Here is a 27,949-nt window from a genome sequence, read left to right as displayed (position 1 = left end):
TATATAGCATTCAGAAAAACAAAATACTGGAGATCAACACAGGAAGAGATGACCGCAGATTTGGTGCATTTCTCTTGTGTTAAGCACACTGGTGCCATTAGGAGTCAAGGTAGAAGGAGAGAGGAGTGGAAGGCCAACATTTTTCAAAAAGTGGAGATCCCAAAGGCTGAGCTGAATGGAAAGGAGAGAAGGGTAGTGAAACACCAAACGATTCGCAAAGCAGGCTGAGGGAACTAATCAAGGATAAAAACATGAGATGATATGATGACTGCACAAAACTTCAGTTACTCCAAGGTGCTTCTAAAATAGATCTTGCACTGCTCGCTTTAAGAAAAAGACTCGATAAGTTATCAAAGAAAATGATAGTCATCCTCAGGCATGTTGAAACCCCAAATCCTACATTGCAAACTAAGCAATGGCTCCCATATCTCCCCTTAACACAGGAACCCAGGTTGGTGAAGAGATGATGTAGAATGTAGCACAGGAATGTTTGAGTTGTTAGTCCCACCTGACCCGGAGTCACAACACAATTGAAATTAATAAAGGATTCTTGGAAAATATTCAAAGTCTTTGGCCCAAGAACTATAGTCACCAGGTTTGCAAAATTAAACACAATTAAGTTTATTAATAACAGTAACTATAATTAAATGTGCAGCAAACACAACTTTTATCTAATTCCTATTCCCCCCCTTTAACTCATCCTCACCCTCTTGTGTATACACACACACACAGACACACAGCCACACACACACAGACACACACAGACACACAGCCACACACACACAGACACACACAGACCCACACACACACAGACCCACACACACACAGACCCACACACACACAGACCCACACACACACAGACCCACACACACACAGACCCACACACACACAGACCCACACACACACAGACCCACACACACACAGACCCACACACACACAGACCCACACACACACACAGACCCACACACACACAGACCCACACACACACAGACCCACACACACACAGACCCACACACACACAGACCCACACACACACAGACCCACACACACACAGACCCACACACACACAGACCCACACACACACAGACCCACACACACACAGACCCACACACACACAGACCCACACACACACAGACCCACACATACACAGACCCACACATACACAGACCCACACATACACAGCCACACACACAGCCACACACAGACATGAAAAGAGGGATGTAAAAATAATAAGTAAAAAGGATAGTCTTTGCTTCAGACGGTTATCTTCCAGCACACGTTCCTTCAATCTCAGCTTTCAGTAAGAGTTTTCTGTTTCCAGTCTGCAACGATTTTCACTGAAGATTCATTCAGGTCTCTGCAGTTTCAGAAATATAACTGCAATGCTGCTTTTTTGGAGGAAACGAGGGAGAGGGAGAGGGAGAGTCCATTCCTCAGAGTGTCCAGGACCCGACTGCGCTTTCCTTGCTTCTCTGAAAAACCATCCCACTCGGGTAGGATCCAATCTCTGCCTGTTACCGGGCAGAACTCGGCCTTTTGGCCAATTCATTGACCACCAGGCAACCAATTGAATCGAGTCCCACTGATCCCTCAGGCACAAAAGGTCTGCAAAGGTCCTCACTTCTTCTGTTCGATTTAAAGATACATGTTCATTAAATATCCATGGATCAAAATGACAATGACAGAATAAAAGAAATGGGAAATGTGGGAATCAGCACAATCATTGCAAAAGCTACAATTCTCTGGATACACCATAGGAGGCGCAGGATAGAATCTGCTGGCCTTACCTGGTTTGGCCTACACGTGACTCCAGGCCCACAACAATGTGGTTTACTCTTAGCAAGCCACTCAGCTGTAAAAAGTTCCACAGAAAAGTAATAAAGAAATGAAACCGGGCAGATCACCTGGCATCGGCTTTGGATCAGTGTACACCTAAACCAGATGGCCTGGAAAGTCCTCCTTACTATGATCTGGGATCCTGGCCAAAATTGGGAGCGTTGTCCCACGGACGAGTCGCGCAACAGCCTGACATTGTCTGCAAGGTAGGATACAGAGAGTATGACTGGATTCTGAGAGTATGACTAGATCCCAGACACCACCATCACTATTCTTGGGAATGTCCTGTCCCACCAGAAGCGGCAGTGGCATACAATCGGGAGATGACTGCTGTGGGAGTTCTCAACATTAATTCTAGCCTCCATGAAACCTCATTCCATCAGGTCAAGCATGGACATGGAAATCTCCTCCTGAATCCCACCTACCCCCCTCCCTCAGCTGATCAATCAGTACTCCTCCGTGTTGAACACCACTTAGAGGAAGTACAAATGGCGCCACAAACACAGAATTTACTTTTTAATTCAACATCAACCACTAACCTCAGCATCAATCACCAAGAGTGGCTTGGCAGCATCATTACTGACAAAAACATCAGAGTCCTGAAAGGCATATCTGCCAGACTGGGCCTGCGGCAAGTGGCAAGGGACACAACAAGGTGGAAAATCCGACTAGACTGCGTCCTCATTAATCCACCTAAAAATGCATCTGTCCAGCCTTTCTGAAGATAATATCCCATCTTCACACTGAACATACCCTCCATCGTGCGGTGTAGCATTATCATAGCGCTAAAAGGGATAGCTTCAGAACAAATCTAGCAACTCAAGTCTGGGCATCCATAAGGCGCTGAGGTATCACCAGCAGAACCAAATTTAATCACAATCTGTAACCTCGTGGCCTAGTATATACCCAACTCTACCATCAAGGCAAGGCATCAACCGTGATGTGAGGAAGAATGCAGGAGACCAACAGCACTGACACACAGTGGCAGCACTCTGTACCATCTGCAAGGTGCACTGAAGCGCCTCACTGAGAATCCTTGGAGAACACCTTCCAAACTGGTGACCTCTCCTCCATAGAAGCACAAGAGCAGATGCATAGAGGCACCGCCACCTGAAAGTTCCCCTCCAAGCCACACACCGCTCTGACTTGGAACTATATCGGCGGTCCTTCGCTGTCGCTGGGTAAAAATCCTGATACTCCCTCCAGAGCAGCACTGAGAGTGCAACGGCTCAAGAAGGCAGCTCACCACCACCTTCACAAGGGCAATTAGGGATGGGCAACAAATGCTGGCCTAGCCATAAACATGCACATGCCGTCAACAAATAAAACATCTTTGGATGCTTGCTGAATATGGATGTTTGATGGATTCACCTCAATGGCCGAACATGAAGAATGCAGGATTTGCACAATTGGAAAAGGTTAAAAGAGCCACATTCTGTGTGAAATCAGTAACTGCAAACCAAGCAGAAACTGCGAGACCAAATGTGGCCGAAACATTTGGCTATTCAGCCAGCCAGAAGGTACTCGCTCGCAGACAAAAGCTGCATGTTATGAACGTAGATAATGCTCTTGGCAATGACGGAGATGGTAATGGGAGTTCGCCAAGGGTTTGGGAGGGGGGATTTGAGGGAAAAAACTGAGGCGGCTTGGGGGGGGGGGGTTGAATAATATGACATGACTGCAAGATTTTTAAAAAAAAATCAAATTTGATAACAAAAAAGGACTGATATGTTTTGATATCCTATCAAATCTATATTTACTAAATTAAAAATAGACACCAACAGATGCCAATCATTGACCAAAAGTGTAATTTGTCTTGGTACCCAGCAGATTATGGCCGGGTGACAAATAGCCTTCCTGTGAATTTATACTTTTGTATTTTATAGGAGATTGCCAGCAGTGCTGTCCAGGTTTGAGGATGCTGACAGTGGAGCAGCTGTGACCATCATTAAACTGTACTAATTCCTGTAATTGCTCAAACCAGGGAAGTTCAATATTATCAAGCTCTCATTCCCCTGCAGTTTAATGGTCAGCCTGGTGTTAGCAGGCTGACTGGAAGCTACTACTCAAACTATAGTGAGGTTTGTGTTCTTAATCCCACTCTCCCCAGCACACCCTGAAACCATTCAATGCCAGTGGCACAATGAGTGGCCAAGTGTTGATACTGCAGAATGCAAGGGCCTGAGCAGAGGAAAATTGGAACAATTGTCCCCATGCTTTCCGAAAGCAGCAGACGTTCACTCGTAGACCTCAAACACTTCGCAAAAAGCCATGGTCTTCTGTAACAACTGGGAATATTGATCTGTGTGATCTTTGTTGGAGATCAATTCACATCATTAACGTTACAAACCAGTGTCTTTGATAGTGGTTTCTAAACTCCGCTTATCCCCTCTGGGGTCATTTTGTGACAGCATGCACCACTGACAAGCATAGTTTTGATGTCCTGTTGTTTCTTGGATTGATGAGCGTTCCTAGTTCATTTTGATGTTGGCCAAGACATGGTCATGTTAATCAAGCATTTAAAGGTAGCAATCAGACAAACTTGCAAAGTAAGAAGACAAAACAGATGAACCAATATAAGCATCACACTTCAACAAAGAAACAAACAAAACTCAACCATTTGTGGTAAAAGCCAATCACAGGCCACTGGGAAAGGGAAAAGATGAAGTAACTCTTACCTTTCCAAGAGTCGTAACTGATGTTGTGCAAAACCAAAACTGGGGAGATTGGGGGGAAAAAAAACATTGAATCTTGGGTTCTGACAAAGTTTCATTTCAACTTTCCGTACAAAGCCCTGGTGTACATGCACAGCACAAAAGGTTTTGGACAAGGTGACTATGTTGAAGTAGGGGGCAGTTACTTTACCAGTAACCCAATGAGCAGTTGAATTTCAGGCAGGTCACAAAGCAAAGGATTAGCAAAATTCTTAGCATCTGATTAATTCTGGATTTGTCAGAGATCTTTCATTTTTAAATAACAAGCACAGAGCCCGGTAATATGTTTGGGCAGTTTGTTAACCATGTGAGCCGATTACTCCTTCACTCCCAGTAACGAGGCAGCGTTCACTGAAGTTCAAAGTGCTAATCCACAACATGCGGGCACAGTTTCTCTGCAATTTCTGAAGTTCTTAAAACTTCAAACCCCTTCTGTAAAGGTCATTCAATTCCCAAATACTAGCCTAAATCCCAAAGCCAGCACGTAACCGCAGAAACTAACTTGCAACGGCAATCCAGAGCTTTTTAAATTGGCATATAATAGTAAATAAAAGGTGGGGAAAGCAGGAATGAGACCGATTAGGACTCAAAAAGGAGATTAACGCATAGAGGCAGGGGACATGATTGAGGTATTAAATAAATACTTTGCATCTGTCTTCACCAAGGAAGATGTTGTCCAGGTCAAAAATTGATACGGTGGCTGTACTGGATTGGCTGCCTAAACTTAAAAGTTGATTAAGCACCAGAATCGGATGATTCTGCACACCTGATAATAGAATGGGAACTGCCGTGTTACTAGCCATAATTTTCCAGCCTTCTCTAGTCTCCGGCAGGGAACCTGAGAATTGCAAATGCTACAATGGGGTTTAAAAAAGGATGTTAAACTAAGCCTAGCACCGATAGGCTAGGTTCATTATGGAAAGCTAGCATGGATTTGTTACGTTAAAGTGTTGAAATAACTTGCTGGATTATTTTGATGAGGTTAGAACATAGAGTGCATAAGGAGGCCATTCGGCCCAATGAGTCTGCACCGACCCACTTAAGCCCTGACCTCCACCCTATCCCCCCAACCCAATAACCCCTCCTAACCTTTTTGGTCACCAAGGGCAATTTATCATGGCCAATCCACTGAACCGCACGTCTTTGGACTGTGGGAGGAAACCGGAACACCCGGAGGAAACCCACGCAGACACGGGGAGAACGTGCAGACTCCGCACAGACAGTCACCCAGCAGGGAATCGAACCTGGGCCATGGAGCTGTGAAGCCACAGTGCTAACCACTATGCTAACATGTTGCCCCACGGTAACAGAGGGTTTATGAAGGTAATGTTGCTGTTGTGGTGAACATGGACTTCCAAAAGGAATTTGATAGTGTCGCACAACAGATTTGAGCAAAGCTGCACTTTCATGGAATAAAATGGACAGTAGCAGCAGGGAAACATAACTGGTTGAGTGACAGAAAACAGAGAGCATGGGGTTAATGAATGTTCCTCAGATTAGAGGAAGGCTTACAGGGGAGCAATCCAATTTTTAAGGATCCTTGCTCTTCCGGATATATATTAATGTTACAGAGCACCATTTCTAAATTTGTGCGCATTACAAAACTTGGAAACATTGTAGAACATCAAAAGGGCATTGATATGTTGGTGGAATGGGCAGGCAAGTGGCAGATGAAATTTAATATAAGGGGAATGAATTCATTTTGGTAGGAAGAATGCAGAGAGTACAAAATAAAGGGATTATTCTGAAGGGGATATGGGACCAGAGGAATGTGTGTATACAGTAAGGTTCTGCTGTTCATGACTTCTTTTGTGATATATACTTGCACACACAATCAATTACTGCCTATCAATGATTTAAGCAAATTAAAAGCAATTAGATCTTCCAACAAGCTAGTTCTGGAGTGGAATGGTGGCACAATGGTTAGCACTGCTGCCTCAGTGCCAGGACGTGGATTCATTTCCAGCCTTGGTGACTGTGTGGAGTTTGCACTTTCTTCTCATGTCTGTGTGGGTTTCCTCCGGCTGCTCCAATTCCCTCCCAAAGTCCAAAGATTGGATTGGATTGGATTGGATTTGTTTATTGTCACGTGTACCGAGGTACAGTGAAAAGTATTTTTCTACGCAGGTTAGGAGGAGTTAAGGGGATAGGGCATGGGAGTAAGCTAGGTGGGGTGGCCTTTCAGAGGGTCGGTGCAGACTCGATGGGCCACATGACCTTCTTCTGCATTGTCTGGATTCTATGGTTCTATATTTCTTGCTGCAGCATAACCCTAACAGAGGGAGAAAAGAAAGAGATGCAGCTTCAGCTGTGTATGGTGTAAGAGGCCTTCCTGGTTATTTCCACTGCTCCCATTTCTTTTATTTTATTAATTTTGGTGCCCATAATCGGAATGTGCCTTTAAGCAGCGGAGTCAAGCTGAAGCAACCCGCTTGGAAAGGAGAAACATGCTCGTTGGTGCTGAGTAAATCTTAGCAACCAGTTGTGGAGAAAATTAGTTTGATTGACTTGATGGCAATCTGTGGGTTGGTCGGGGATAGTCTTCTGCCTGACAACAGTCAGTGAGTGGTCCTGCGTGATGCTTTCCGAGAGAGCTTGGCAGAAGTGTTTAGACCTTGGAAGGAGGAGGGATGCACTTTCTCTCTTGCTGAAAGAACCGCTTTATTGTTCTAAAACCAGTGAGTGCCTGACACATCTTTACTGTAAACATTGAAATAATCCTATCTCTATGGAGAAAGTAAACAACCTTGCCAGAGTAAACCATCAAATCTAGAAAGCAGTGCCAAAACGAAAGCTTGAACTCCAGAAAGGGATTAACTGAAAGCTAACCTAGTACAAAGATAACTTATCCTTTTATTTTTATTAACCTCTCAATCCCTCCTTTGTTGTGTCTGTGTGTGTGTGTGTGTGTGTGTGTGTTTGTCTGGGGAGAGTGGGAGTAGTTCAAAAAAGCAGATGGAGTTAGGAAGGGGTTCTTGCTAGTTGTATTTTTTTGCTTATTTAATCACAAGTACCGTTAATAATAAAAGGTTATTTGTGTTAAAGTTACAAACCTGGTGACTGTAGTTTATTGGGCTGAAATAAGGAGCCCATTTTAATATAACATTTAATTTCACTTGTTTTGCTTCTCCGGGTTAAGTGGGTCTGGAATTGATCCCGCACTAGTGCGGGGCATCATAACCATGCACACAGACTTATACAGAAATGTTTCAAAGTCAGAGAAGGTTAGTTAAACAGTGCATGGTTCTCCCAGTTTCTTTTGCCATAGTTAGATGTTGGGGAGGAGGAGGATTAAAGGAGTTAAATGTTTGGGTTACAAGGCGTGAGCTGTCTCCTTACTGGACAATAATATGCTGTCATCAATAACATGGAGGGAGGTCCTTTAAACTCCGCTTTCCCATCTCCTTTCATTCAATGAGGGAGTGAAAGGAATCAGCACGAGCCCAGTCCATGCTTTTCTGTCATGAAAAAACAAACTAAGAAAGTGAATGAGGAGGACGTTGGGGGAGGCGAGAGAAAATGGGGTGGATCAGAAAGAGAATTGCGTGTAACAGCGAAGGGATCAGCTGGTGCCTTCAGTGCAGGAGAGTCTCAACAAGAGAGAAAAACCCGATTACAATCCAAATTTTGAAATGGCTGGAATTCACTGCCATTGTAAAGTAATTTCACCATTTTCAATTTTATCCTTTGTGAGAATTTACAGGAATGTAACCCCCATAAATGGCGGGATTTACAGTATGTGCATTAGAGGTTTTGTGGCCACTTTCACAAAGTATGATATTACTGTCCATAATATTCAATATCCTCATGCTTATGGTGAGGACACTGCCTCCGCCACAGTCTCACAGAGAGTTCCAGATCTCAGCCAATTGTTGCATGAAAACGTTTCTCCTCATGTTTCCATTGCTTCTTTTACTAATTATCTTAAATCTCCATTTTCTGGTTGCTGATTCCTTCCATTGTGAGGTCAGAAGTGGGGATGTTCACTGATGACTGCACAAAGTTCAGCACCATTCGTGACTCCTCAGATGCAGAAGCAGTCCATGTTCAAATGTGGCAAGACCTGGACAATATCCAGGCTTGGCATTTGTCCCACACAAATACCAGCGATGGCCATCTTCAACAAGAGAGGAACGAACCATCGCCCCTTGTGACATTCATTGGCATTACGATTGTTGAATCCCTCACATCAACATCCTTGTGTTTACCACTGACCAGAAACTGAACTAGCTATATAAATACTGTGGCTACTAGAGTAGGTCAGATGTTTGGAATCCTTTGGCAAGTAACTCACCACCTGACCACCACACCCCCCCCCCCCTCCCCTCCACACCCCCAAAGGCTGTTGACCATCAACAAGGCACAAGTCAGGAGTGTGATGGAATACTCTCCACTTTCCTGGGTGAGTGCAGCTCCAACAACACTCAAGAAGCTCAACACCATCCAGGACAAGGAGCCCTCTTGATTGGCACCTCATCCACAAACATTCACTCCCTCCCCTCCACCACTGACGCACAGTAGCAGCCACGCAGACCAGCTACAAATTATACGCCCTCAAGGCAAGTATATCTTTCCTTAGATACAGAAACCCAAATTGAACAGTTAGAACAGTAGAACAGTACAGCACAGAACAGGCCCTTCGGCCCTCGATGTTGTGCCGAGCAATGATCACCCTACTTAAACCCACGTAACCCGTATACCCGTAACCCAACAATCCCCCCATTAACCTTACACTACGGGCAATTTAGCATGGCCAATCCACCTAACCCGCACATCTTTGGACTGTGGGAGGAAACCGGAGCACCCGGAGGAAACCCACGCACACACGGGGAGGACGTGCAGACTCCACACAGACAGTGACCCAGCCGGGAATCGAACCTGGGACCCTGGAGCTGTGAAGCATTGATGCTAACCACCATGCTACCGTGAGGCCCCTGCTACCGTGAGGCCCCAGTTCTCCAGGTGCGCTCTCAAAGTACTGCAAAATTGCAGAACAATTTCCTCCCTATCAACACAAAACAAGTTAACATCACTCAGAATGTTCGTAGCCTATTGCTTAGAAAATAGCAATCACAAAAGGTAAATGCAAGACACCCTTCCTCAGCTTTCAACTTGAAATCTAAAAAAAAAATCAACTTTGACTAAACTCATTGAAGTTTCTCCAAACAATAACTTTGATCTTCCTTAGAGTTTGTTGCCCGACAATGCAGCTCCACCTTAGAAGAATAACATATTTAATAGCTATGCCTGTTATGAATATGAGGTTTATAAGGCAATGTTTTGAAACCATACCTTACATTTCAGGGAAATGAAGGGACATTTTCTGAAGTCTGTGTGACAGTAAGACCCTGGGTGGTTTGATTATTAGAGAGCAAAGGAAGGCTTAGTTTCTTTTAAAACTAGTAGGAAGATGCACGATAGTTAACATTTGGAGACAATAGTTGCAGTCACGGAGTTCGATCTTGGGTCTCTCAAAGCCGCAAGGATCAAGTTGAAAACAGTTGTGCTATAAACTGTCATTTAGGGCAGCACGGTGGCGCATTGGTTAGCATTGCTGCCTCACAGCGCCAGGGTCCCAGGTTCGATCCTAGCTCTGTCCGTGTGGAGCTTGTACATTCTACCCGTTTTGCGTGGATTTCACTCCCACAATCCACCCAAAGATGTGCAGGGTAGGTGAATTGGCCAGCTAAAATTGCCCCTTAATTGGAAAAAATGAATCGTGCACTCTAAATTTATGAAAAAATAAATAAACTGTCATTTACCTCCGAGATGAAAGACAGTTGGGGTCAAAAATAGCTCATTAGCATTTCTACCTGGATACAAGAATAACAGGCTCACATTGTCATGGGGAAGAGGAAGCCATTTTTGAGGTTACAGGTTTCCCTACAAATTAATGAATATCACAACAAACATTGGATACAGGAAGGAGACAGTCTCTAGCCAAAGAGATGCATCTTGCAACAAAAAATATTCCAGGAGATTTGCTCTGATTTAGTGGGGGGGGGGGGGGGGGGGGGGGGGGGGAATAATTATCAGAATATGTTTTAATGCTGATGGTGGATTTAAGGAACTCTCTTAAACTGAGGGGACATCATTCAAAGCTACTACTCGGTGATGCAGGTACCCATCGGAAGCTGGAAGCAACTGTGGACTATACCTCACTGGTGAGTGTGATGTGTGCAAAAAGGGGAAGATTCCTCTCTATAGTTTAAAGCATAGGTTGGTGATGAAAAGAAAATAGTGTTAAGTTAATAGTGTATTTAGTCATTTGTTACAGTAAAAGTTATAAAATGTGAAAACGTGGCATGTCATTCTTTCAGATTGCAACTAGAAGTTTGTATCAGTTTCTAAAAGTTATTGGTTTCTACAGAGATTGCAACAGCCTCATGAATAATATCTCGAGTCCAATGACTCTTTGTCAAAGCTTTGACAAAGAGTCATTGGACTCGAAACGTTAGCTCTTTTCTCTCCCTACAGATGCTGCCAGACCCGAGGGGCGCGATTCTCCCAAAACGGGAGAAATCGTAAGGCTAGCGTCAAACCCGGGCGGGTTTGACGCCAGCGCGCCCCTTCCCGACCGGGAACCGATTCTGGTCCCCGGTCGGGGCTAGCAGCCCGACGCCGTAAGCTCCGGCATCACGGGCTTAACGAATTTCGTTAAGCCCGCTTGCCGGAGTTAGCGCCGGCTGACGCGTCATATGACGTCAGCCGCGCATGCGCGGATTGGAAGACTCCAACCCGCGCATGCGCGGATGACGTCATCGCATATTTGCGCGAAACCCGCGCATGCGCGGGCCGGGATGCCCCTCAGCCGCCCCGCGAATGGATACTCGGAAGGAGAAATAGTGCGCGGGCATCGGGCCCGCTGCCCGCGATCGGTGCCCACCGATCGCAGGCCCATGGCACCCTTGGCACGGCCGTGGTACTGCCGTGCCAATCGATGCCATGGTTATAAAAAGCGAGTTGTTCCCGCCGTTTTTACGAACGGCCAGACCAGGTGTGTTTGCCGTTCGTAAAAACAGCGTAAAGGGCTGGGACTTCGGCCCATCTATCAGCTGTGAATCGCTGCCGGCCGTAAAAAAACGGCGGCAGCGATTCGTGTCGGGAGTTGGGCGGGGGGGGAGAATAGCGGGAGGGCGGGAAAAATGTCGGGAAGGCCCTCCCGCTATTCTCCGGCCCGTCGTGGGGGGCGGAGAATCACGCCCGAGATTTTCCAGCATTTTCTCTTTTGTTTCAGATTCCAGCATCCGCAGTAATTTGCTTTTATCTAGTGAGTAATAACTCGGTCTCCAGGCATTTTCCTCAATTTTCAGCTAATTCCTTAAACCCATCTCTGGTAGTATAGCCTGTTCCAGTGTTTCTCTCCTGCACAGATGCTGCCGTACACAATTGTTATGGTGCACGAGGAGGCCATTCAGCCCATCATATTTGTACCAACTCTAAAAACGAATGTCATAACCTAGTGCCATTCACCTGCCTTTTCCCCGTATCCCTGCACCTTGTTTCTATTCAAATAACCATCTGTTGCCCTCTTGAATGCCTCGATTGTACCTTCCCCCACCACACTTCCAGGCAGTTCGTTCCTGACCACAACCACTCGCTGTGAAAATTTTTTTTCCCCCATATCACATTTGCTTCTTTTGCAAATCACTTCAAGATCTTCGGGAGGGGTGAACAGTTTCTCCTGGTCGCCTCTGACCAGCTCCCTCATGATTTTGAACATCTCTATCAAATCTACTCTCAGCCTTCTACTTTCCATGGGAATGAGAACCAAACTCCCTAATCTATCATCATAACTGAAGGTGTACTGGGTTTTTCCAGTGCTTCATTTCAAATCTTCAACATCTGCAGTATATTGCTGTCATTCCATCTGAAAATAGGTTTGTCCAGCTCATGCTGGTGATCATGCAAATTTGTATTACACTCAAAACCAAAACAGGAGCAGCGCAGTAGCACAGTGGTTAACATAGTTGCTTCACAGCTCCAGGGTCCCAGGTTCAATTCCCGGCTTGGGTCACTGTCTGTGCGGAGTCTGCACGTTCTCCCCATGTCAGCATGGGTTTCCTCCGGTTGCTCCGGTTTCCTCCCACAATCCAAAGATGTGCAAATTAGGTGGATTGGCCACGCTAAATTGCCCTTGGTGTCCAAAAACGTTTGGGTAGGATGCTCTTTGCAAGGACTGGCGCAGACGCAATGGGCCAAATGGCCTCCTTCTGCACTGTAAATTCTATGATTCTATGACCTGTGATTACATTGTGTGCTGAACTACATAATCCACCTACGCTTATGCTGTATCATATGAAAATTTATGAATGACATCAAATTGGGTGAGTAATTTATAGAGGAGAACTGTGATAAAGTATAGAAAGACATTAATCTCCTTCTTGAACCGGTGCATAAATAGCAAATGAGCTTCAGTACAGATAAGTGAGGGAGGCACAATACATTTTGGCAAGAACAATAATGAGGTCACATAGTCCGCGAAAGGTAACTGTCTGAATGTGGCAGAAGGAATTAGGCATACGCATATATAGATAACTAAATGTAGCGTCACCATAAGAGCAAACAACAGGTCTATTTAAAGAGGGTTATATAGTTATGTTAAATCTATTAAGATCGGTAATTTGGAGCACCAGGAACAGATCTGGGGTGGGATTCTCCCCTACCCGGCGAGACGGAGTGTCCCGGTGTAGGGGAGTGGCGCTGACCACTCAGGGGTCAGGCCTCCCCAAAGGTGGGGAATTCTCCCACCTTTGGGGGCCAGCCCCGCGCCGGAGCGGTTGGCACCAGAAGACTGGCGCAAAAAACCAGCGCCCCCGGCAGCGGGGCTGGCCGAAAGGCTTTCGCGGGGGCCGGATTTTCGGCGACCCCAGGCGATTCTCCGACCCTGCTGGGAGTCGGAGAATTTCGCCCCTGCTCTATTTAAGGAAGGACATAATTGCATTAGAAGCAGTTCAGAGAAGATTTACTCGACTGATTCCTGGAATAAGACCATAAGACCATAAGACATAGGAGCGGAAGTAAGGCCATTCGGCCCATCGAGTCCACTCCACCATTCAATCATGGTTGATTTCAAATCCATTTACCCGCTCTCTCCCCATAGCCCTTAATTCCTCGAGAAATCAAGAATTTATCAATTTCTGTCTTAAAGACACTCAATGTCCCGGCCTCCACCGCCCTCTGTGGCAATGAATTCCACAGACCTACCACTCTCTGGCTGAAGAAATTTCTCCTCATCTCTGTTCTAAAGTGACTCCCTTTTATTCTAAGGCTGTGCCCCCGCGTCCTAGTCTCCCCTGCTAATGGAAACAACTTCCCTACGTCCATCCTATCCAAGACATTCATTATCTTGTAAGTTTCTATTAGATCTCCCCTCAACCTCCTAAACTCCAATGAATATAATCCCACGATCCTCAGACGTTCATCGTATGCTAGGCCTACCATTCCTGGGATCATCCGTGTGAATCTCCGCTGGACCCGCTCCAGTGCCAGTATGTCCTTCCTGAGGTGTGGGGCCCAAAATTGCTCACAGTATTCTAAATGGGGCCTAACTAGTGCTTTATAAAGCCTCAGAAGTACATCCCTGCTTTTATATTCCAAGCCTCTTGAGATAAATGACAACATTACATTTGCTTTCTTAATTACGGACTCAACCTGCAAGTTTACCTTTAGAGAATCCTGGACTAGGACTCCCAAGTCCCTTTGCACTTTAGCATTATGAATTTTGTCACCGTTTAGAAAATAGTCCATGCCTCTATTCTTTTTTCCAAAGTGCAAGACCTCGCACATGCCCACGTTGAATTTCATCAGCCACTTCTTGGACCATTCTCCTAAACTGTCTAAATCTTTCTGCAGCCTCCCCACCTCCTCAATACTACCTGCCCCTCCACCTATCTTTGTATCATCGGCAAACTTGGCCAGAATGCCCTCAGTCCCGTCATCTAGATCGTTAATATATAAAGAGAACAGCTGTGGCCCCAACACTGAACCCTGCGGGACACCACTTGTCACCGGTTGCCATTCCGAAAAAGAACCTTTTATCCCAACTCTCTGCCTTCTGTCTGACAGCCAATCGTCAATCCATGTTAGTACCTTGCCTCGAATACCATGGGCCCTTATTTTACTCAGCAGTCTCCCGTGAGGCACCTTGTCAAAGGCCTTTTGGAAGTCAAGATAGATAACATCCATTGGCTCTCCTTGGTCTAACCTATTTGTTATCTCTTCAAAGAACTCTAACAGGTTTGTCAGGCACGACCTCCCCTTACTAAATCCATGCTGACTTGTCCTAATCCGACCCTGCACTTCCAAGAATTTAGAAATCTCATCCTTAACGATGGATTCTAGAATTTTTGCCAACAACCGAGGTTAGGCTAATTGGCCTATAATTTATGAGGACATTGGCTGGACCTGTATACACTGGAGTTTAGAAGAATGAGAGTGGATCTTATTGAAGCGTAAAAGATCTTGAGGAGATTTGACAGGGTGGATGCAGAGAGGATGTTTCCCCTTATGGGAGAGACTAGAACGTGGGAATACAGTTTTACAACAAGGGGTCTCCCATTTAAGATGGAGATGAGAATACTTTTCTCTCAGAGGATCATGAGCGGTGGAGAAAGGGTCACTGAATGTTTTTAAGGCTGAATTATAGACTCTTGTTTAACAAGGAAGTCAAAGGGTAAAACGGATAGGAAACTAGAGTTGAGGCCACTGTCAGATCAGCTATGATATTATTGAATGGTGGACCAGGCTTGAGGGGCCGAATGGCCTACTTACGCTCCTAATACACATGTTCTACATTCTAAGTAGCTTATTGGGGTACTAGAGAAGGTGAAAAAAAGATTCACTGCACTGAAAGCAACTGAAAGGGTATAAGCATCGGGGAAGATTGAACAGATTGGCTTTGTCTTTAGTTAAGAGAAGATTGAGGGATGATCTGAAAGCGATCTCCAAGGCTACGAAAGGATTTGATTGGGTCGACACAAATGCTGATGATACCAGGTGCGGGCAAGTTGGTACATGATAGTGAGCAATAAATCCAATAGGGAATTCAAAAGAAAATGTCTTTAGCCAGAGAATGGAACTCGCTACCACAAGGAATAGTGGAAGCAAATAACTTGGAGCATTTAAAGAGGAACATAGATAAAGACACATGGGAGAAAGGAATAGGATACATCGATGGCGTTGGACAAGCGGTAGCATGAGGTTAGTGTTAAGCACATAGATCTGTTGGGCTGAATGACCTGCTGTTGTAGAGTAAATGTTTGCACGATCCTCCAATTTTCCATGAGCAGTATGTTAAAAATGTAACACCACATGCTCCCCACACATCAGACGTCACAATGTTCTTTTACAGATTAAAAAAGCTACCCATGTTAAAAATCTTACACCTGTGTGCACTTCACAGTACATTCCTTTTCACACATTTTATCATGAAAACATGTCATGGTAACTGCATCCTTCTGCCAATGGTGGCATTTTGCTACTCCGTTTTGCCTCTCCCAACTCATATTGTAACTCATATTCTAACCAACTCTATCCAATTCCCAAATTGAGTTCAATTTTCCTATTCGACGATTAAACTATTGTATAAAAATAAAGGGCAGGGTGCATGACTTTAAATTGGGAACTACAGTTAATCTTCATCTCATAGAATCTACAGTGCAGGAGGCCATTTGGCCCATTGGGTCTGCACAGGCCCTTGGAAAGAGCACCCGACCCAAGCCCATACCTTCACCATATCCCCGTATCCCCACCTAACTTTATTTTTTGGACACCAAGGGCAATTTAACATGGCCAATCCACCAAACCTGCACATCTTTGGACTGTGGGAGGAAACCGGAGCACCCGGAGGAAACCCACGCAGACACGGGGAGAACGTGCAGGCTCCGCACAGACTGTGACCCAAGCCTAATATCGAATCTGGGAGCATGGAGCCTTGAAGCAACTGTGCTACCATGCTGCCCCCACAGGGAGTAAATTATGCCTTGTCCACCGACGCTAGTCTGTAATTATGCCAATGTTTCCTGATAAGCACTATAGCCTCATCACGATCAACCAGTCCTATTACTAAACCACATGTCAACTTTGCCTTGCAACTTGTTGCCATGGCCGGGATTCTCCCCTACCTGGTGGGGCGGGGAGTCCCGGCGTGTTGGAGTGGCGTGAACCACTCCAGCATCGGGCCGCCCCAAAGCCAAGCCCTCACATTGAAGGGCTAGGCCCGCGCCGGAGTGGTTGGCGCTCCACCGGCTGGCATGAACGTCCTTTGGTGCCACGCCAGCCGGGGCTGAAAGGACTTCGCTGGCCGCCGGATGCGTCAGCGGCTGCTGACGTCATCCCGGTGCATGCGCAGGGGAGGGGGTCTCTTCCGAACTCCGCCATGGTGAAGACGCCCCCCCCCCCCAGGACCCCGGCGCCCGCCCGCGCCGGCAATCCCGACGGTCAGGTAGGTGTTTAGATTCCCGCCGGCGGAAGAGGCTGGTCAGCGGCGGGACTTCGGCCCATCGCGGGCCAGAGAATCGCCGCGGGGGGCCACCCCCGCCGAATCTCGGGTGGCGGAGAATTCAGGATACGGCTGGGACGGGATTGACGCCGGCCCCGGGCGATTCTCCGATCCGGCGGGGGGTTCGGAGAATCCCGCCCTATATTTCCAATACCATTGTATCAAAGTGGTTTAAATAGAAGCCTGCAACTTAAAATTAATAGTACTTTTTATAAAAGTCACTCATCTTTAGTTGTTTAATTAATTTGCAATGACAAGTCAGGTGAAAGTGATCCCCTACCTTATTCAGAGATGGAATAGGACAGCTATTTACTACTCCATGACAATAAACAGCTCAATAATTAACCGCCTTCCATTAATTCCCAGGGTCAGAAGGGCTCATTTCAATGAATAAGTTTTGTGCATTCATTACTATAACGCCAAATTGTGATCAGTGCAAGACAGTTTTAGACGATTTCTACTGCCTGATTATGGCTTTCTAATGCGACCTTGGGGACCTGATATGTCAACTAGTCATTTTACAGCAGAGAAGCTACCACAGCAACCATGAGACAGACACCTGCACACGTGCAAGTGTTTCCTATCAATAAAAGATGCAGATTTGCAATTTAGCTGCCATTCCTTCTTCAAAGCAGGTACCATCGAAGTGGTTGGTCTGACACGCTTCCCACCACAGGTCCTGTTCTCACATCCCGAGCATATGTTTTTTTTTTATTCTGTGGGATATGGTGCAGATTCAAACTGTAGTCAAGGTCAATGGTAATCCGCTCGCCTTTTATGGCAATTTGTGCTGCCTATGAAAAGTTCCTATTACCCACCAACAGGGAACTCAAACCTGCAGCCATCGCCTACAAACTTAGTGATAAGCCCCCTTTGAGTGCAAGGTAAGTAGGGTGCCTTTGGAGTAAAGGTGGCTCTCCAAGATGACATAGTACTACAGAGTACTTCAATGATAGATCAGACACACTGTTTAGTTAAGGGAACGAGCAGAGGATACTAGTCATGGGCTGGAAGGGGATAGGGAAAAAGATTAAATTCTTCCCACTCAGCTAGGGCAGCATGGTAGCAGTGGTTAGCACAGTTGCTTCACAGCTCCACAGCAATATTTGTATTGCAATCACAGTAAATAAACCGTGAAGTGCTTAAGATTTGTTTTGCTCAAGGAACACATCAAATCTATTTCTTTGATGGTGTTAAACAGAGAAGATAGCTTGGAATCAATGACCTTGACCTCAACCTTTCAATTAGTTCAAGCATTTCATCTCAAACTTCCACACAATCTATAGAGTAGGTTTCCAATAGAGCTACAGGGAAGGTATTGACTGTAAATTCTGTCCCTCCCAGTTCTTTAATTTTTTTTTCATTCAAAAATTAATCCATATGCTTTAGTATAATCTGTCATCTCACGGAATGTTTCTGTAGGTTGAATGATTATAGACGCAGACCTGTTAATGACCACTGCAATCGGATTTCACTGCCTCCTATTATGACTGAAATTGAGAAATCAGCTCTCTGCCCCAAGCTGTGCATTTGTACCATAAATGAGGTCTTCAATCTAGCCCAGCAACAATTTACTTTTAACGGGACACTTTATAAAAAAAAAAAATATATTGCTCTTGGGATGTGTGCATTGTTAGCAAGGTCAGCATGATATTGCCCAGCACCAATCACCCTCGAGCGGATGGTGGTGAGCCACTTTCTCAAATTGCTGCAATCCATACGGCGCACGTATACCCACAGTGTGTGAGCGAGGGAGGGACAGTGGTGACTTACTGGCAGGATGGGTATAATCATCAACTGCTATTTCAATTGTGCGAACGCTTTGATCACATCAGGAGTGTAGGAAGCAGACAGATCAGCAGTCAATTGGATGCAGCATCCTAACTGAAAGGGGACACGGGACATGGCAGCAAATCACTATTGCATTTCATCAGCTGAGTAAAGACACACACGAAGCCCATATACATGACACCCACTTACCACAATACAATACATGGAGAATAATTTCACAATATAGCTGACAAATCACCATCAGCTGCAAAGATTCCTGATGGCCACGTGCTTTGTCTGATAAATATATCAGAAAGAGTAGAGAAGGTTTAAGACCTGCTCCATCATTCAGTAAGATCATGGCCGAACTTGTATTAACTCCACTGCCCCGCACTATTCTCATATCCTTTAATTCCCTTATATATTGATCTCCGTATTGAATATACTCAACAAGTGAGAATACTTGACCATCTGGGGTACAGATTTCCAAAGATTCAGAACCCTCAAAAGTGAGGAAATTTCACATCTCACCCCTAACTGGCGCATCCCTTTGATCGCCAGTTCTAAACTCTCTCGTTAGCGGAAACCTCAACATGCCTTGTCAAGCTATTATCATGATATCACTGTCTCAGTTGACTTGTAACTGCCCCTGCTGCATTCACGTCTGTCCAATATTCAGGCAATTATTATTTCATTCTGTGGGAGTTTTCTGGAACCTCTGCAACCTCTATATATTGCGTGGGTATCTGTGCACCGCTGACCACACTACAACCAACATGTATGCTCAGCTAGGCATCTATTATTGGCCTATAAACCCTCAAAACGAGTTGCGTATCGATTCATCTATCCCCGCGCGGGAAGCCTCGGAAGGAAACACAGACTCACATTTTGCAGATTATAAAGAAGTGACCATTTGGTTCAGTTTCGAACTGCATTTCGCCAGGGAGATGACGGCTTCCCTCATGCTTCAATGGACTTTTGTCATTTGCTGACCTGGATACTTGTTTACACACCACTTCCTGACAATAAACTGCACTAATTGGAATGATGCAATGCCTTATAGGCCCAGTATTTTTGATAGTGCAGTGGCAGCGGCCTTTTCCCAAAGGACGGCGAACAGCAGAGTGATATAATGCCAGACTCCAAAACAGAAAGTTATATAAATGGCAGGAGAGAAGGAACTTAGTCTATTTTTAAACCCCCCCCCCCCCCCCCCCCCCCACCCACAACAAGTCCTTTGACTTTGAAGGTCACCTGCATTGCATTGGAAAACACGGTTAAGTCTATAATTCAAGAATCAAGAGCGTACTCCGATAGTGAAAGAATTCGCAACTCCAATTGGACGTAGGATTCTGAAACCAATAGCCCAGATACTGATGCAATAGGAAATCCGCCCAATTACTGACAATGCAACAGTGGATTTAAATAGTTAAACATGAAATAAGATTTGCCCTTTTTGCTGTATAAAATACATTCCATTGAAATAAAAAAACAAAATGGGAGAAAAACAGAACACCCTCAGGCCCCTTGACGGCAAGTTTCGAAGGGCTTTTGAAATATAGTCACTGTTAGAAAGTGTAGAAACATTACAGCCAATTTACATGCAGCAAGATTCCACAAATGAGATAAATAACTATATAATGCTTTTTTTGGAATGTTGCTTGACAATGTGCAACTAAGAATGTTTCCAACAATGCAACCAACTTGTCACATTGGTGACTTGTCAGTTTGGACTCCATTTGTGTCCCACTGTCCAATCAACAACTGCTCAGGGAAAAGCTCCATACTGACTGGCTGTGTTGTCCCTCACTACACCACCACAGGAGAATTTCATAGAATCACAGAATTTATAGTGCAGAAGGAGGCCATTCGGCCCATCGAGTCTGCGCCGGCTCTTGGAAAGAGCACCCTACCCAAGGTCCACACCTCCACCCTATCCCCATAATCCAGTAGCCCCACCCAACACGAAGGGCAATTTTGAACACCAAGGATAACTTAGCATGGCCAATCCACCTAACCTGCACATCTTTGGACTGTGAGAGGAAACCGGAGCACCCGGAGGAAACCCACGCAGAAACAGGGAGGATGTGCAGACTCCACACAGTCACCCAAGCCGGGAAACGAACCTGGGACCCTGGAGCTGTGAAGCAATTGGGCTAACCACGATGCTACCGTGCTGCCCCTGTCATCCGATACTCTCCCAACCAGAATTCTGGTGTCTGGTCTGTATTTTGATTGAACATTGAGCATGCTGTCGGCAGTCTCATCCCCTCGCTGCTCTGCTGCGCCACTCACTCAATTCATGTGCCCAACTCACCTCTCAAAACCAAAACCTGTGAGCAGAGCATCCTGGAGCTCTCTCTTTGGATAAAATTGCAGAATTCACCTTCCATCTCAGTTAACCAGCATATTTGATGAACTGGCATCTTGCACTCTGGTGAAATACTGGATAACAGAGATGTTAATAGTATTTTGTTTCAACTGCTAGAGTTAGCTGAATACCTTACCTCCACAGGAATGTTTTGCGGCCGAATCAGATTGCATGATGGGAAATTTGGTCAAGTACAAGAATAAAAAAAGTGAACAATGGTGTAGACAGTTGTCCAGACACAAGACCTACCGTGGTGAACCACAAGGAAGGTCATAAAGGAAAAAGGGGGAAGAGACTTTGGAACTAGACAGCCACAGTCCATTTGTAGACCCGGAGCAAGAGGGTGGTCTGACTTTTGCGCTTGCAGATCAGGAAGATTGACCTGAGCCACCCGAGGGTTACGCGCATAACGCCACTGAACGTTCGAGAAAGCTGTAGAAATTGGTACAAAAATACGCGAGATCGCAGCCTCTGGGAACAAAATCCCTGGGAACAACCATTGCAGAAGATGACCCCGAGTTAGTGGATCGGAGACCTGTGAAGTACCGCGGGAGAAAGGCCTGGCCAGCTAATCTGTTAGGGGATACTCGAGTTTGAATTGAGTAACAGTTATTAGTATATGTCCTGTGTGACATTCATTGAGTTAAAAAGAGCTAAGAGGCATATTAGTACAAATAGAGAGTCTTTAAGTGGATACTATTAGCCTGGTGTGACATGTCAGTTGTGAAGCCTCAGGCAATCAGGGGGCAACAGTTTGATTGTGGGCGAGATGAGGGTAAATTAGACTTACGGAGGGATGACTGTGGACCCCAGTGTCCCAAGTCCCTGCATTATTTAAGATGCTACGAAAAATTTTCAGAAAATTTGCAATCGATTAGATACTTTCATACTCTGAGCAAAATAACTCATAAGCAACATTTATACAATCCCAAAATACTTGGCTATTCATCATATGGGAAAGCCACAGACTGTATCCAGGGAAAATATTTTGCTTAAATTAAGGCATTAATTAAAGGCATCATAAATAAACAAAAATAACCAAGTTGCATGCCAGTCCTTGATGTTTCCTTTAAACCAAGTACAAAGAATGATTTACTCCACCTGTTCCGTCAAAGATGCTTAAAAGCGGATTCACATTGGAATTTACAGGATGCAGATCTGAAGTGTTAAAGCCACACGAGCTAGAGGCTGTAAAACTGTCAGTTGTTGACTGCAATCCACCAGTGTGTTGCAAAAAGGAGAATGGTTTCTTTTGTTCCTATGGTACCACTATTTGTCAGTAAGCATGGCACTCTGAATTGCGCTGAGTGCATGTTGTCGTGGCCCTGAATGGTGAACAAAGGATGGAGAGAGATTATATAGGGAGTGAAACAAAAGCAAAATATTGCAGATGCTGGAAATCTGGTATCTAAAAAACAGAACATGCTCAGCAGGTCAAGCAGCATCTGCAGAGGCTGTGATTTAGTGGCCCTGTCAGCCATGGACTAAAGCCTGTAACGGCCACTAAATCTCGCGAGCAGCCAAATTGCAGCTTGAAAGTGCATGAACCTGTTATATGATTACCAGACCTCATGCCATAGTGTGCCTGCCCACAGCATATCTCCCCCCCCCCCCCCCTCTCCCGGCACAATGTCATGGCTGGTTTTCAAAAACAAAAAGCCGTCATGGTGACCATACTGGGGGGGGGGGGGGGGGGGGGGGGGGGGGGGGGGCGCGCGCAGTGAGGTATAACCCCTGGGTGGTGCGGGACATGACCAGTGCATTGTCAGGGTGGCAGTGCCAAGTGTTGGCCCTAAGGGGAGGTCCAATGGGGAGGGGGATTGCTCCTCTCCTGCATGTGGGGTTGGGGTGTTCCCCTTGTCCACCAGAGGGTTTCTATCTCCGTGAAGATGGGCGGGGGGATTCTCAAGCTCCTTGAAAATGTGTATCAGCTCCTCATTTTGTGCGTTTGTAAATATAATTATATAGATCTTTCATCCCGTGTGCATCAGTTACTTAAATATGCAGCAATCGTTTCTTTTTACAAGCTGATACAATTGAACTCAATTGGCAAACATTTACAATTAGCTTAACTTTCCTAGGTAGACCACTTAACTACAAAGAGTTTTCTTGCGCAATAGCCTCATAAACACAGTGGGCCAAATGGTTTCCTTCGGTTCTGTAATTTCTACGATTCCAGGATCATTATATCTTTGCAACTTTGTCAAACCACGGCTATCTCGGAACTATGTCCCTCAAATCAAATGTAGAATTTCTTGGACGGTATATTCCTCTACTGTCAGCAGTAATCTGATGTTGTCTTCTGCTATGAGCTTGGTGTTCTTTGCCATTTGCCCCTTCCTTGCACAAATTTAAATATTTGGCCAACACCAGACAAAGTTAAATTGATAAAAACTAAACGCTCACCCGTCCTTCAGAATGGAATCACCCAACTTCCCATCGGGCCAGAGGACAAAGGGTTGAAAATTTACTCAACTGTGACTGGAGACATCAACAAATTGGTTTACAAAACCATAGTATCTCACTCATCTGACAATATCTCACTCAACGCCATCTGGGACAACCTGGGACAGGTAGAGATGTGATGAGATGTAATGGTGTAACTTCTGACACGATGCAGCAAGATATTATTACTTCAGATGGAACACTTGCACTTTTAAGCCATTGCAGCATTCTACTTAAATTAATTTGTATTAATGACGTAAATGCAATTTCTGGTTAGTGGTTGTGATCACAGATTCTATGGGAAACACATTACTCACCGAGAAACCAGGAGCTAGCTGATAAAAGACTGCAATGTTCATGTGGAGAATAGGAAAGGGGTATAAATCAGTAATACCAGCAACAAGAAGACCCTACAAGCCTGTTTTTCTTTATCTCTTTAGAAACAAACATTCCTCATTGTTGAATAGCGTAATCATCAGGGCAAGACTGCAGAGAAACGTTCCTACATGTTTGATAGCTGCTCACTCATTTACCCAAGCCTTTTACAAATTAAACTTGTTCAGTTAGCACTGCTGCCTCACGCGCTGAGGACCCGGGTTCGATCGCGGCCCCAGGTTACTGACCGTGTGGAGTTTGCACATTCTCCCCAAGATCAGGAACCCAAGATCAATCCACATTAGCGTGGATTGTCCACGCTAAATTGCCCCTTAATCGGAAAAAAGAAGAATTGGGTGCTCTATATTTATTTAAAAAACAGTTTAAACTTGTTTGTTTTCATTTTGGCTACTAATTAACTGCATCAATGCAATGTCAAATCTTCAAAAATATGCAGGAGAAAATAATTAAGGCAATCCTCTCTATAGGAACAACATACATCAATATAGAATAATCACAGCATCTCTTCCAGTCAGTATACCACACTGCAATATAAAGCCTTTAATAACAGACCATAGTGAATCTCTGCTTTCAACTGACCCTAATGGAACAAAGATAAATCTAGTACTGAAGCAGAATATTTATATGCGAATTCCAAATTGCCTGTCCGGACCTGCAACTTCACCAGTAACCTGTCCTGCTCAGTAGCACTAACAGCAATCAAACGAGATGGAGGGGGCCGGGGACTATATATAATCACTGACAAACTGTCACGCAAAAGGAGTTGTTGTACTTGTGAATTTTCCCAAACATCAGCTTTGGTCAGTTGCTTATTCTGATGCTGGATACATTGAATCGCATCACCACGATGGTCAAACTGAACTCAACAGCACAAAACCTCAGAGTCTTAGACTGTATGACACCAATAAACTGTCAAACTCCCAAATTCACAAACAGACCCACAATATTCTGGTTGTGAGCGCAACAACTTTCAATGACAAGGAAAACTGACTAATAAACTAGTCCAATCCTTCAAAAATGTAATTCTTTCATGTACGTACAATTCACAACATAAGGCCATATCTATGGCAACATGCAGTGCAGATGAGATCTCCCCCCCCCCCACCCAGTTCAATTATAAAAAAACACAACCACCAGTTAATAATCCCAACAAAAAAAAATTAAATCCCAGATATTAAAGGATTCTTCAAACAGCATCTTCAATCGTGTAATTTTGCTCTCATTAGAAAAATATGGGTCATTTTCTTCACAGTACAAATAACATGAATCTCTTTTTGAAGATTACAGTTTGTAAATGGAGCAATAAGACAAAATCTCAGCGCACGGTTCAATTTATCACTGCTTTCATCAGGGCAGAGCAGAAATCTCTGTACCGTGAGAGAGGTGCAGGCGCATCCCTCCGTCTGACAATACCGTCTCCAAAGCTCTGGGGTCACATATTAGGATTGCAAAACCATCTGATTTTGACAAGCCACAAAATCGCAAGATACATAAAGTGATACATATTTGATTCAAATGTATTTAAGGAATGACACAGGCTGGGAAGAGATTTGTCATCAGTTTTATCTGAAAACAACAATGAGGGAACAGTTTTGAAAAATGGGAGGTGGGGCGGGGGGAGGAATTAAAGCCACCAAATAGTGAGAAAGTGGAGATTGAGGGAGAGAGAAGGACAGGGTTCAGTGGCTCAGGCTGAGGGATTGGCGATCTGCATTCCTACTTTTCGTCAAGGGGTCTTCATTCTGAATGTGCGTGGATTTCAAGAGGTGGGATTTGTGTTGATGGGAAATCACAAATATGAAACAACAATGTGGCTTCCGCGACCCTGACAACATTCTCAGTCTGAAGCTGAGCTGACACAGAACCCCCCCCCCCCCCTCCATGGCGCAGATCTACCAGTCCCCAACCCCCCCAGCACAGAGCCTGCACCCCCACCCCATGGCACAGATCTACCAGTCCCCAACACCCCCAGCACAGAGCCTGCACCCCCACCCCATGGCACAGATCTACCAGTCCCAACACCCCCAGCACAGAGTCTGCACCCCCACCCCATGGCACAGACACGGACCCCCAGCACCCCCCATGGAACAGACACATGCCTACCAGACCCCACGCCCCCTCCAGCACCCCCACCCCATGGCAGAGACACGGACCTGCCCCCCCCCCCCAGCAAGCTCCCCATCCACACATGCCCCCCTCACCCAGCCAGCTCTCTTCCCCCCCATCCTCAGCCAGCTCCCCCACGAGATACAAACCCCCCCCACCACCCCAGCCAGCTTTCTCCCCCCCCCCCCACCCCCCAGCACAGACAGACACAGCCCCCCCCCCCCCCCCAGCACAGACAGCCACAGTGCTGAGAGTAACCCCGGGGGGGGGGGGGGGGGGGAGGGGCAGACAGAGTGAGGGGAGAGTTGGGGGGGGGGGGGGGGGCTGTCTGCCCCTCAGTCCCGGGGGGACCGGGATTGTTGTTATTGGATTTTTACAGCCGGTTATCCGCAGTTTGGGAATGTTTGATTGTTGGAGGTGGGACTGTCCAATGGACAGGGAACAGTTTCTTTCCCATTGAATGGTCCGTGATTCCCAAAATCCCGGGAAGCTGCTGCCCCCGGAGTCGGAAACATTCCCGGTCCTCAGCCCGGGACAGGGACCGGGATCTTTCCCACGGCCCGCCCGCAAGAATCATCCCGATCCCTTCCCGATCCCATCCCGATTCCGCTCCCTTCCCGATCCCAGCCCTTCCCGATCCCATCCCGATTCCGCTCCCTTCCCGATCCCAGCCCTTCCCGATCCCATCCCGATTCCGCTCCCTTCCCGATCCCAGCCGCTCCCTTCCCGGTTTTCCTACCTGGCGAGAGTGCAGCGAGCAGCAGCAGCAGCCGGGCCGCCCTCCCGGTTCTCATTCCCGGCTCCATCCTCTCAGCGAGCCCGGGGCGGGAAATCCGCACAACCCCAACCGGGCGCCGCGCTCCCGGCGTCCGAGCGGCCGCTCCTCCCGGGGCAGGGGGTCCAGGAGGCCGCTTCCCGCCGGCTGCAGAGCCGCTAAATCCCGCCCGTCTCCCGCTGCCTGCCGAGATTGTCCGCCGCTCCCGCTCCGCTCCCGCTCCGCCGCCAGCCTCCGCAAACTGGACCAAACTCCCCGCGTCAGGGCGGGAGGCGGCCTCCCCGCTGCTGCTGATGTCAGACTGGGCGGGATTCAGCCCGGCGGGGGCGGCGACACACATTAACCGCTTGTGGCCGGGAATACTGCACCTGGCAGAGATTCCCAACAGAGGGAGAGATTCCCAACAGGGGGAGAGATTCCCAACAGGGGGAGAAAGTCCCAACAGAGGGAGAGATTCCCAACAGGGGGAGAGATTCCCAAACAGAGGGAGAGATTCCCAACAGGGGGAGAGATTCCCAAACAGAGGGAGAGATTCCCAACAGGGGGAGAGATTCCCAACAGGGGGAGAGATTCCCAAACAGAGGGAGAGATTCCCAACAGGGGGAGAGATTCCCAAACAGAGGGAGAGATTCCCAACAGGGGGAGAGATTCCCAAACAGAGGGAGAGATTCCCAACAGGGGGAGAGATTCCCAACAGGGGGAGAGATTCCCAACAGGGGGAGATAATCCTAAAAGGGGGAGAGATTCCCAACAGGGGGAGAGATTCCCATCAGAGGGAGAGAATCCCAACAGAGGGAGAGATTCCCAACAGGGGGAGAGAATCCCAGCAGGGGGAGAGAATCCCAACAGAGGGAGAGATTCCCATCAGGGGGGAGATTCCCAAGAGCGGGAGAGATTCTCATCAGGGGGAGAGATTCCCCACAGAGGGAGAGATTCCCAACAGGGGGAAAGATTCCCAACAGGGGGAGAGATTCCCATCAGGGGGAGAGATTCCCAACAGGGGAGAGATTCTTAACAGAGGGAGAGATTCCCAA

General features: G+C 46.3%; 1 protein-coding gene across 6 annotated transcripts in view; it reads right to left on the bottom strand.

Annotated features, from left to right (window-relative positions):
• The window catches only part of nectin1b (nectin cell adhesion molecule 1b), a 463,505-nt gene extending 436,337 nt beyond the window's left edge, over positions 1–27,168 (bottom strand). For 2 of the 6 annotated variants that reach the window (XM_038779769.1, XM_038779768.1), the window contains exon 1: positions 26,880–27,167. In XM_038779769.1, the coding sequence (XP_038635697.1) occupies positions 26,880–26,946 (67 nt within the window). In that variant the 5' untranslated portion in view covers positions 26,947–27,167. Of the gene's footprint in view, positions 1–26,879 lie in introns of all 6 variants that reach the window. The other 4 variants (XM_038779772.1, XM_038779766.1, XM_038779767.1 and 1 more) reach the window with 3 other exon arrangements.
• Between the last annotated feature and the right edge of the window lie 781 nt (positions 27,169–27,949).

This window comes from Scyliorhinus canicula, chromosome 19 (genome assembly GCF_902713615.1).
Source record: "Scyliorhinus canicula chromosome 19, sScyCan1.1, whole genome shotgun sequence".
Classification (NCBI taxonomy): domain Eukaryota; kingdom Metazoa; phylum Chordata; class Chondrichthyes; order Carcharhiniformes; family Scyliorhinidae; genus Scyliorhinus; species Scyliorhinus canicula.
This window is presented reverse-complemented; position numbering and strand designations above follow the sequence as displayed.